Source organism: Carassius auratus, chromosome 42, assembly GCF_003368295.1.
Source record: "Carassius auratus strain Wakin chromosome 42, ASM336829v1, whole genome shotgun sequence".
Taxonomy (NCBI): domain Eukaryota; kingdom Metazoa; phylum Chordata; class Actinopteri; order Cypriniformes; family Cyprinidae; genus Carassius; species Carassius auratus.
In genome coordinates this window covers 6,061,984-6,074,226 of record NC_039284.1, presented here as the reverse complement: position 1 = coordinate 6,074,226, position 12,243 = coordinate 6,061,984, and the positions used below count along the sequence as shown (strand labels likewise).

Here is a 12,243-nt window from a genome sequence, read left to right as displayed (position 1 = left end):
TTTATGCAACCTAAAATCTAAACTTAAGTACTTTTACAAAACCTAGTAGGCTACCTTCTCAGGAAGATGATGTAGAATGAGCTGCCTACTGTTTGTAACAGTGCTGTAAGTAGCACCTCATTAGGGTTTGAAACTTAAGCTACTGTATACCTAAGATATATGTCCTAACAAGCCAGGATATATGTAATAAGACTTAATTGATGTGCATATCATGAATAGGAGGACACATAATAAGAAACACTGTTTACTTTGCGCCTAAGTACAGTCTTTTTGTTTGTATATGTCCAGACAGCAGTGATATAACCCCTCCAGTTCTCTCTGCTATGAATGAAGCTACACCTGTCAGCATTGAGCCGTAAGTACATGTGCTTATCAAATAACACCACCACACATTACGCTTCACAAATTTCTTTAATTAGCTTCTGCTTCGGTCCAAATGATAACTTTCTTTACTTGGTTAACAATGCATTTTTTATTTTGCTGCTGCTTTCTTGCTAGATTTCATTCAGCTGACTGAAAGTCAGTTGTCTGAATAGCTGATTGTTTCCTCACATTTTATGGTAGTTATTAGACAATACTCAATGGAGTAGCTCAGAAATCAGTTTATTGTCCGTACAGAGCTGCAGACGTACACGGCTTAAACGTTGACCGTGTGAAAGCACAATGTGAGCCTGCGGTTGAAGATGCTGCAGCTTCGCTTACACTCGGCTAATGCATGTGGTATAAACGGGCCTTATAGTGCTGATGTGTTGCTATTATTTCATAGTAAGTTGAAAACTGGAGCCTGCAGATGAGAAATTCATGGTTATAGCTCATGTTAACAGTAAAGCTGGTTGGGTAGCTGTTATGTCATGCACAAGTTGGTCTGGTAGTGTGTTTAAGGGAAATCACATCTCCGTGGGTTTCTTGGATCATACATGGGGTGTTTCAGAGCTGTGTTTTTAAGAACAGAGTAGGTGGGTTATGGTGACTGAATGGAGGGAATTATGGGATATCTTCTCTGACCGGTACCAGCTGGTTTATCTAATGGTCAGAACAGTGTTCGTTTGAAATTCTTTCTCTCTTACATACTCAGACGCTCTCTGTGAATGGCTGCAGATCTCTTCATTTTAGAGTTGGCCAATGCACTACGAAAGCACATCCTGGAACAAAATAATAAAACACAATCTGTCTTGCCTTATCCCCAGACCTTGGCACTCAGACACTGGAACATTTGGTTTTTGAAAAAACATGGGGTGTTAATTTCATGCAAATACCCATGGTCAAAATCGACTCTCATGAATCCTCGAGCTCTCTCTCTTAAAAAAAAGCAAACAATAAGATGAGCAATACATTAATTCAAATGGCAGTCTGAAACAACGTTGGTTCTGACAAGAAACCTATAGAAGGACCTGAAGTGGAACGCAATTGTTTTTAGGAATTTCTCATTACATAGACCTGTTTCAGTCGCAGCACTAAGTTGAGCCTCATGTTTAACTTCCAGTACACTTTGAACCACAAGTATTTCCCTTTAGCTAGCAGTCGTGACCCCTGACCATGAAGTCTTCTGGAGATCTATCTTTTTAGTTTCTCAAAAAAATGTTCTTCATGTTAATGTTTCATTCAAATTCTTAAGCTAATAATATAATAATAATAATAATAAAGTGAGTAAAAGTATTAAAGTATTTGAAAAGAGAAAAATGCAGAATAGAAATGATGTCGTTTGGATTTCAGCAGCAGCCCGTTTATGTTCTCTCTCTCTTACAGTCGGATAAACATTGGACAGCGGTATCAGGCGGAGGTCCCAGAGCTGAGGGAGCGCTCGGCAGCGCAGCACGACCTACAAAAGGCTGAACTGTTGTGGGCGTCACTGCCTGACTTGGAGGCCGATATTGAGCAACAGCAAAGAGGTATACAACTTGCACAAAACCACGTTAATTTCTCTCTTTTTTCTTTTATTCATAGAATTAAATGAAAGGAAGTTGCAGGAACATGTTCTGCAGGGTGCCTTATTTAAATGAAATCTGCATGACCGTATGTTTAACTCCATGTCTTTCCTGGACCTTCTGTGTGTCCCTGCAGTGGATGACCTCATGCACCTGGCGTGCTCGAGTGCGTTGTGCGGAGGAGGGACCAATCAGGAACTGGCCCTGCACTGCCTGTATGAATGCAAGGGTGACATCATGGTGAGTGTTGTGCAATAGCACACTGGCATATTTTAAGTGCACTTCCTGCTGCCTTGTGTACCAATCAAAGCTGTTTATGCTGACTGCACCTTTTCTTAAACTGCTGATTAATACGAGCGATAGATGTAGGGTTTGTTGAGATGTAGGGGTTTTTGAGTCATTCTTGGTGACATCTGTGACAGGAAATATCAGTTTAGGGACTGTACTACTCATATTTGAGTGAATTAAAAGGAAATTATGTGGAATTATGAATTGCAAAGCATAAAAAGCATGCGTTGTTGACATTTACTGCCTCCACATGTGCTTCCTCATGAGAATAATGTGACTTGTGCTGACAAAACAGAAAAAAGAAAAAAAAATTGGGGGGCAAAATAAAATTCTCCATTTAAAACACCTTCAAAAATGATTTATGATTTGTTAGAATCAATCAAAAAATGACTGAGTCACCCATTTGAAGTCAATAGTGAAGTCCTCCGTCTTTTCTTATTATTAATTACTATATTAATAATCACAAAACAGCGATTTTTTTATTTTTGCTATTATAAATAAAACAGTACAAATAGCCTCGTAAGAAACAAAAATGCATTACCTTTATCATTTTATCTAAACTAAAGCATTCGTGTACAAAAAACAATCAAATGTAAAGATAACTTGTGCGTTCATTACAAATAAATGGATTATTAAAACTACAAAAGCAGGTCATTGAAGTGCAGCGAGTGATGCCCTCTTTTATTGTCAGATTAACATTATGATAATGATACAGGCGTCCTATACTGTAGTGCATGGATCTAATATAATGTTACACATCAGATGTTTTCCCCAACAGTTCCCCAAGCGTTCACTTAAGACAACGCAGATTATGTTTGTGTGAATTCTGAAATACTGTAATTCTGTGTATGTGTGTATTTATTGGGATTACGTGCTGTCAGAAGCGACGTTATATGCACGCACTTCGACAGTCAGCGCGAGAAGCGAGTGGAGAAAATGTACAAAACCATTTTTTTTTTAAATAGCCCGTGTGAATTTACACTCATTTTGCCAGTACGGGCCACCTGTGATGTCATTAAACCGCGGAGTACCACCGAATTGTTGCAGTTTTAATGATGTACAGAACGCAATGCCTCCGAAAATCCGATCTGCCTGTTTACATGAGTCGCATTGGCATGAATGGCCTGAAACCGATCTCGAAATTTTTCCTTCCCGATTACACTTTCATAGAACAGATCTGATCTGTCATGAGCAAAAAATCTGAATCGGGTCACATTTAACTGGCAGAGTAAATGAGGCCAAAGTGTTCATGTGAGTGTGTGCAATAGCATTACACGCACTTGGAAAATGTATGTAAATGATATGGTTTTTCTTTGAACAGCATTTTACTAGAGGCCATTCACATGCCAACGCTCATATGACAAAGCTATCGATTTAAAGTTCCAATGGGTCCAGGCTTTAAATTTACTTGCCAGCCAAAAAAAAGTTCATTTTAAATAATATGTGTAGTGTAGGCAATTCACTTTGATTCACTTGATAATTGTGATTTATCATACCATGCAATTGAATTTTTAATCAGTTGGCAGCCATGGTTTAATTATAACTGATTTGCAATCCAGGTGAAACCAATACAGCTGCAGGCCTGCTAACTGATGACCCCTGTTTCATGAAAACACAAACGGTGCATGTGTTTTGATATGATTCTTTTCAACGTTCGCTTCGCTGAACCAGCAGCTGCAACAACACAACAGCCATCCGCTTACTGCTGAGCTGTCACACTGCCGCCATAGCAACCACCTGTCAATCACAGGCTCGTATCCAGAGCGACACACTGAAGATGACTAAATCATGTGCATTGTACTTCTGAGCCAAATCTCAATAATAACTGAGTTGTACTGCAAAATAAACTGTGAACCAGTTGTGCAGAAACAGAAAGTTAACTCAACTCTCTCAGATGTCTTCGTAAAGGTTGTGGTGTTTATTGGGTGTCAGTGATAAGAGAGATGCACTGACAGTTGGTTTCATTTGGTTGCTTTTAATAGTTTCGTCTTGTTGCATCTATGGTTTTGTGATTGCAAGTTGCAAGACCTTTAGTTGTTTGTTGCTTTGCATTTCCTGCAAGTCAGTCATTTGTGTTAGCCACTAGATTACATGGTCTTGAAGTAGATATTTTGACAGATTAATAGGTATGTCAGACAGCAATGGGGTTCAGCAGCAAATTTAAATCACGAAAAGTTTGGCTCTGCAATGAGATCTGTTATGAGTTACAACAGTGATATATATATATTTTTTTCCATAAATAACTTTGAGTTATAATGTTTTGCAAGAGCATGAGTATTAATGCAAGTCTGTAAAAGCCAATCAGATGCGTTTTCTTGCCCAGGGTCATGACATTTAATGTTTCCTTATTCAGGACATATACAAGCTTAAAAATTTTTAAACATGGCTAAAGTGTCCAGATATTTTTGGGGCTTCTGTATTAAGTGCACATATGCTTCAACATGTTGAATTATGGATGTCCAGATCATTAAAGGTTGAAAAAAGGTCATATAGAAGAAAAAACTCACGTTAGCGCTCCATGACCCAGAAAAGACTGGTGTCCTCGTTTTATCGCACACTGAGACTGTATGGTAGAGGAACGCAGAGAGAACAAGAGGGATTATCCAGCGACTTGCCACAGCTGGGTTAAACGCCTTCATTAAAAGCTATAGCAGATATAGCATTGCTCATGCAGAATTGTATCTCTCCTTGCCCTCATTAATCTCTTCATATCAACTCTTGGGCATAACATGACCTGACTTGTGCTTCTCTAACTCGTGACTGTTTCTGCCGCCAAAACACATCACACACCGCAGTCAGTTTTGTGACCTCAACCAATTTCACTTTATTTTTCAGGGAGCCCTCACTCTTCTGTTGTTAAAAAACCCCATCTTTCCCAAAGCGCACCCGCTGGCTGACTACCACTACTCTGGTAAGTCCCCTCACCGTCAAGCACACTTTCCTTTTCGTTCACTCTTTTTTTTGGTCATGGTGACGCGAGTTAATCTGTACGGCATGCGGTACCCCATCACCCACTGCCCTGGCTTTCCAAACCATGCTCCGTGTCTCGGTTATAAACAAAAGCAGCTGAGTGGAGTACAGCGGAGGGGAGGGGAGGGGTTCGACTGAGAGATCGCTGGCTGAATGAGTGGGTTGCTGGGTAGAGTACGGGAGGAGAGGAGGAGGGAGTGAGTCTATGGCATGATGTTAAATCTTAGGAGAAGACAGCGGCATCATTGTTTGTCTGGACATGTGTGTGCTGGCTGTTTGGCCCCCCTCCCCGTTCTTTCTGTGTGAATGTGTTGGTGTTAGCGGGTGGGGGTGCTCTATAAGAGGACAGCAGCCTCTATCTGATTCTGTGCACCACTTGTCTGTCCCGCACAGGCTCTGACAGCTGGACGCCAGAGGAACGGCGACTCTTTAACAAAGGCATTGCTGCCTACAAGAAGGACTTTTTCATGGTCCAGAAACTGGTATGTACAGGTTGGAACAAAAGCCTAACAATGAGTGTCGATCCCCCACACAAATCAAATTATGTGGCAAAACGGGAGAGAATGTCATATTTAGGGACATGTATTATAGAGGGTCGGGCCTATTTGACTTTCTAGTACCAAGTAAGCTCCTAGACCATCATAGCAGCACGTTAACAACAAACTGCAACACCCTAGTAATCATAAAAGCAATGCACTGAAACACTTAAAACGTCATCGCATTATCCTTCCATCGACCTGCAGCATCCTAGCAACATCTTCCAACTGGAAATCCCCGGCAGTTGCACGGCTATACACTAAAGTATGCTAGGAATTCCTTGGCAATCATGCAGAAAATCCCAGCTAACAGAACACTCCAGAAACCACATAGCAATGCACTTACAAATTGTAATCCACTACTGATTCCAAGTTGCATGACAAAAATGGAGTTTTGCGTTGTGAATTCTGGTAATGCTGAATTGTTGACGTTTGCCCTGAAGGTGAGCTCCAAGACGGTGGCTCAGTGCGTGGAGTTCTACTACACGTACAAGAAGCAGGTGAAGATCGGCAGGAACGGTACGCTCCTTTACGGAGAAGCAGAGCCACCAGAGACCAAACCCACGACAGAGGAGGAAGTGGACAATAAAGTGAGTTCCTGTGGCTGTGCGTCTACATGTACCTGTTTGATTTAATGGCCTACAAACCAGTGAAGCATCCACATGTTTGTTCTCCTTCAGAGTTCACAGAAGTTTGAATCACGGAAAGAAGACGAGGAGAGCAGGAAGTGGGAAGGGTCATGTGACAGGAAACAAGAGAACAGCCCGGGCAGGGTGACACAATCGCTACAGGCCACTAAAAATGTGAGTGGGGTTGATTTGCATGGGGTTGCTAAAACACATGGTGTCTACAGAAAGTGAGTTCTCCAATGTTCATGCCCAGTTCTGGCCTACTTGAAATGATAAAAAAAAACTGGCCTGCAATAGACTGGCAATAGTCATGTGTACTTCAGCACTGTAGGCTATTTATAGCGCCATCTAATGGCATACCTCTTTACAAGCTTAAATGTTTTACCAGTGTATAGTGTGCACTTAGTATATCACACTCAATAGAGACCGTCCTGCTGCAGTAACCTGCAGTTTACTTGCTGAAGTGCACCGTGGTAAACTATTATATGGGTTTGAAGCAGATCTCTTTCACTGCGCCACCTGTCAGTTACCACAGAGGAAGTTCCCTATGTCTAATATCTGTATGCATTCAGCTGTGGCTGCTTTAAGTAATCATTCGTTTCCTGTTAGGCTGCTGCCGTCTTGGTTTTAAGAAGTCAGGAGGACAGCAGTAGAGAGCCGTCCAGGTTGGGGGTCAGTAATCATCCTCCTCCTCCTCCACCACCACCATCTAAACCCCGCTCTGACACCACCGGCCGGAAAAGCACTGGCAATACAGGAAAGGGACAAACAAACCAAGAGGGTGAATTCCCCTGCAAGAAGTGTGGCAGGTCAGTTTATTGGGATACATGCTTAAGTTATGCAATTTAATAATGATAATAGTGTAACACATTTTTGTTTGTTTGTTATTTCCCTTGTTTTATTTAGTTAAGCTAATCTTTTATTTATTTTAGTTTTCCCTTGATTTAAAATGTTTGCTTATGTATTTATTTAATTATTCATTCATGCACTCACTCATAAATTAACTATTTATTTATTTAAAATTACCTTATTTTATTTAAATTGTACCTTTATTTAAATTTACGTTTAGTGATCGACCAATATTGATTTTTTTATTTTTTTATTACAGATACCAATTATTTGCATGTTTATGTGGCCGATAACCGATATACACAACCGTTATTTATTAGCTGTTATAACATTAATGACTGAGTGAAGAAAAAACATACTTCACTTTGGTTTTTCCTCTTTTTTTTTTTTGTGTTGGAAATTAGTCTTTCATGTTAAATTTAATCTTTATATTGCAACAATAAAAAACATTTTATTTATAAAAGGCATCAACAGCAACAACACTAATATTAACAATACGCAAAATAAATGTAGAATCTCTAATGTTTTCAAATGGAGAAAAAAATAAAGGACAGGGGTCATATCAACTTAATTTTAAACTACCGTTTTAGTAGGTTTATAAGCTTTATTTATTGGAATATATATATATATATAATATGTATGTTTACCTTTGTAGCTTTGGAAAGATTAATTTGAGTGTCTGTTGATTTAGATGGTTCCTGTAAATGAACCTGTTTTAAAAATGATTCACAGATTCAGTTGCTGGACAGAAGCCCTTTAAGTTAAATGCTGCTGTTAATCGGTTTTTAGTGATATACATTTCAATTTTTTGCTTTGTACATTTTGTTTTTGTTCCAGAAAAATACTTTATGAAAATGAAATAAATTGAGTTACATGTGCTGAAGTTTTTAAAAACGAGCTTCCACAGCACTGGGGAGTAGTGCGGATCACTAGACGACATGCAGTGGCTGATATATAGCTGCTCATAAAAAGACCAGGGCTCTTCCGAGGAATCAGAGAAGCTTGGCGGCTCTTAGGTAGCTGTTACACGCGTCAGGGATCAGTCGAGTAGTAAGCAGTGAAAAGGCAACATCTGATTTTGATTGGAGATTATATCCAAGGCAACAGTCGTCTTGTTAAAATCAACAGTCTCTTAGCAACCAACCCGATCTGTACCTATCAGCACGAGTGTGATTTGAACACACACGTGGGCTCTTATCTTCTGCTAAGAAGTTCTGTGGCAGGATCTGGATTATCGCCATATTCATATACCATGGTACTCCGGGGTCTTTGAGAAAAGTATTGTAAGTTCACAAAAAAATGACTTTTCTGTTGTTGCAATTGTATTGACTTTCTTTTCCTATTGTAATATATACCACAAGAACAACACTAAAGAAGTGGCTTGTGCTGTGTATTCCAAGTCGACTCCGACTCTGAAGTCATGTTATAGCTTTCTGTAAGAAACCAAACAAATGTGTCATTTCACTAAAAGATTTTTGGACTGGCCCATGACTATCCTTGGCTATTTCAAGAGAAAAGTAGCATGTTTGATTCATGAACAAATTATTATTTTGACTCGAATCTGTTTTCAGATTTGGTTGATTCAGTTCATAAAACCCTTTTGACTAATGTATTCACACATTCAATCATCAACGGAGTATTATTCTTACCTGATTAATGAACGAATCAATTCTTTTGAGTCAGATCTTTAGAGTGAATCAGTTGATCCAGTTTAAAACCGGTTTGAGTGATTCAGTCCAGTTCTTGGGTGCTCTTGATGATCTTCATGTCTGCTTTGTAAACAAATCATTCATTTTTCTCTGATTTCTGATATGAATGTGTTTATCCAGAACCTGTCTATATGTTATATTCAAAACTCTCACTAAACAGTTGAATCATTGTTGCAATGATCTGCACGTGTCCAGTTTGTGAATGAATCATTCTATTGAGTTAAATGCAATGAATCGGTTGAATCGGTTTAAATGATGTGCTCCTGAATCCGAGTCTGTGAGCTGCACCAGATGTGTCAATGATCTACATGTTCATTGGATCATTTAATATTGTCCACAAAATCAGATTCTGGTTCTTGAGTTCAAATCACTGACCTAAAGATCTGAACACTTGTGTTTTCACCAGGATCTTCTTTAAAGTGAAGAGCCGCAGTGCCCACATGAAGAGTCACGCCGAGGCGGAGAAGAAAGCGGCTGCGCTCCGGCAGAGGGAGGCCGAGCAGCGGGCGGCAGCCGCCATATTGGCCGCCCAGCAGAACGGCATGATGGGGGATCAGAGCAGAACGAGGAGAGCCAGCAGCGACGACTCCTCCGAGGATGAGGAGGACGCAGATGATGAAGACTGGCACTAGCTAACAATCTCTTTCGTATGGCCAAGAAAATACCTATTTATTTTTAGTTTACCAGCCAACAAGACCCATCCCAAAAGAACAGTTTCAGGGACTGGCTCACTCCCGCAGAGTGTTTGTGTGTGTGTTACGTGTACATGAGACGGACAAAGACGGAGACCGATGCTGTAGAAGCATTCTGGAGCTTAATGTTCAGACATAGGGCTATTAGGAGTGTAAGCCATCTCGGTGTGAATGTGTGCGTGTGTGTATAATATGCACTTTCGGACTCATCCAACACACACTGATCTGACCGCACGCAGCACGTCCATCCAGTGTCTGTGCACAGAACTCACTCAGTGTTCTCCTGTGAAACGAACCATTACGGATTCAGTGGTGTGGACGTAGAGGGACACAGAAGCAAGTGTGTGTTAGTCTTTTCCTCATTTTTTGAAATGAAAACGATGGTATCTTTCTCTTCCACGTGACTGCCAAATGCTTGCACAACTGTGCTTGTTCGCCTGGTCTTGATCTCCAATGCTGTAATTTTGGGCTTTCTGTTTTGGGTATCGTGAAGGTAAAGTTCAACTGAAATGGAAAATTCTGTCGTTTCTCATCCTCGTGACATTCTTCTTTTTTTTTTACTTTTTCTTCAGAGCACAAAATGAGACATTTAGCAGAATGTTCATGCTGTTCTTTCTCTCTCAAATGTTGCCCAAGGGCTTTCAGTCTTTAAAAAAGACAAACATAAACATAAAAGTACACCAAAGGACTTTCACACTATATTCCAACTCTTATGAATCGATTTTTCTGAGAAACAATGAAATCTCAACTCATCTTGACAGTGTTATTTAAAACGATTCTTTTTTTTTTTTTTTAATTGATAAAGCTAAAATAAAGTTATATTTTAGTTGGAAAATTGTGTAAACATAATTTACTAAAACTAAACCTGAAATTAAAGAAAAATATATAACTAAATCTAAATCTAAAAGTTAAAAATAAATATATAAAAAATGTATCAAGACAAAAATTCTACAAAATTACTAGTAAAAATTTAAAAACTAAATGGTAATTCAAAATATTAATGAATACAATACTCAAGTAGTACTATAATATATTATACAATGGTATATTAATTATACTGAATTAACACCGCAGAGTACTAACTTTATGTATACATGGGAGTTATGGTGGTATTTATACTTAATTTCATATTTTTTCATCACACATTTATCATATGTCCATGTATACGAGTTTAATTTCATGAGCAGCCTGAACATTCTGCTTAACATCTCCTTTCGGTGTTCGCCGTATAGAAAGTCATACAGGTTCGGAAAGACATGAGAGTAAACGATGCTAGCATTTTTAATTTCGACTGAACTATTCCTTTAATTAAACCGGTGACCTCGCTGATGCCTTCGATGTTTTGGACACTTTCTGTCTTTCACGTGACAATCACTTTTTCAAAGGTGTTTTTTATACTCTGCAGATTATAATGGTTGTGCTTGATATAATCACTTATTGCTATTATCATTACTGTTACTATTGTGTTGGATTATGTTGTTTTCGGGGGGAAAAGAAGGGGTGGAATTCTTTTTCTCATTTGACTTTTCGTTTGAGATATTTGCTACCTGCGTGTGTGATGAAGATCGCATATGTTTGCAGAAAGCTCGATTATAAAATCACACTGTCAGTGCAATAGTGGGACTTTTGAGTTCCCTCCCACACCTTTTCTTTTATTCTTAGCATCTTTGAACAAAAGTATTAGATAATCAACTTATATTTTAGTGTAAGAACAAATGTGAGATGTGATGGTTGGTGAGTTTAAGGCCAGTTGCGAGCAGCTTGGGTTTCTGGCCAAACACTTGAGCACTTGGCTTTGTCTCCATGGCAACAAAGAGTCTTCTTTTTAAGGATAGGCGCGCGGGGGATTCACAGCCAACAGCAAAGGCTCCAATTATTACTAATAACACAGAATTCTTCTATGCAGCGTGAGTGTGTGAGCTCTTGTGCACGTGTGAATGCATATATGTGTGTGTGTGTGTGTGCATGCATGGTTGCATATAGGTGATGCACCAATATTCAGAACTCTCTCAAACTCAAAGCCAAGTGAGAAAAAGAAGCTTCCTCGACTATTTAATGTCTTTTTTATAAAAAAAAAAAAAAAAAATCTATATTATAAATACTTGTTCATACATGTGAAAACATTGATTTGCTCTAATATGAAGATACGGGCATTTGTCGAAACATTTTAGCCGAGCTTTATTGTTGTTGAGAAATGAATTTAATTTGGGGAATGTAGTAAGGGTGCACCTCCCGTTTCCGTCTTTCATTCAGCCAAGGGAAATTCTTCTCTAGAGGAATCCTAAATATGAAAGAGGCTTCTAAAACTGTATGCACACTTTCTATGCTATTTTCATAGGGGTTTGTACACTAATGATGGCTGTGGAAAGAGCTCTGAAGTGCTTTTTACTACAGTATAACTTATTGGCGTTCAGTTGTTTTTATCATGTGTTTTAGAGCCGGGGTGTCAAACTTGTATCAGATGTGTTTAATTAGGGTTGAATTCCCTCCAGGAATTGAGTTTGACACCCCTGCTTTAGAGTCATAAACAAGGGAAAAAACACAATAAACATGACAATATTTGTAACAGTATTTGGAGAGGACAAATGTGTTTTAATTGGTCAAATGATGGCTAGAGGAACAATAGTAATTTAAAAAGTTCAAAA

The 12,243-nt window shown here is 39.1% G+C and overlaps 1 protein-coding gene across 1 annotated transcript; it reads left to right on the top strand.

The window, feature by feature from the left end:
* Positions 1–267: 267 nt before the first annotated feature.
* On the top strand, positions 268–9,888 carry LOC113060487 (ELM2 and SANT domain-containing protein 1-like). Its single transcript, XM_026229426.1, has 9 exons — positions 268–355; positions 1,747–1,889; positions 2,062–2,165; positions 5,049–5,124; positions 5,577–5,665; positions 6,163–6,309; positions 6,400–6,522; positions 6,958–7,157; positions 9,313–9,888. Exons 1-9 carry the CDS (start codon positions 324–326, stop codon positions 9,536–9,538), a joined length of 1,140 nt encoding a protein of 379 aa, XP_026085211.1. The 5' UTR covers positions 268–323; the 3' UTR covers positions 9,539–9,888.
* The last annotated feature ends 2,355 nt before the right edge of the window (positions 9,889–12,243 follow it).

Bases quoted from the DNA above. Each gene is read 5' to 3' on its own strand.
- LOC113060487 (XM_026229426.1), top strand. From the start codon at position 324: ATGAATGAAGCTACACCTGTCAGCATTGAGCC. The intron at 1,890-2,061 runs GTATACAACTTG...GTGTCCCTGCAG, and splicing joins TATTGAGCAACAGCAAAGAG to TGGATGACCTCATGCACCTG. The intron at 6,523-6,957 runs GTGAGTGGGGTT...GTTTCCTGTTAG, and splicing joins CGCTACAGGCCACTAAAAAT to GCTGCTGCCGTCTTGGTTTT.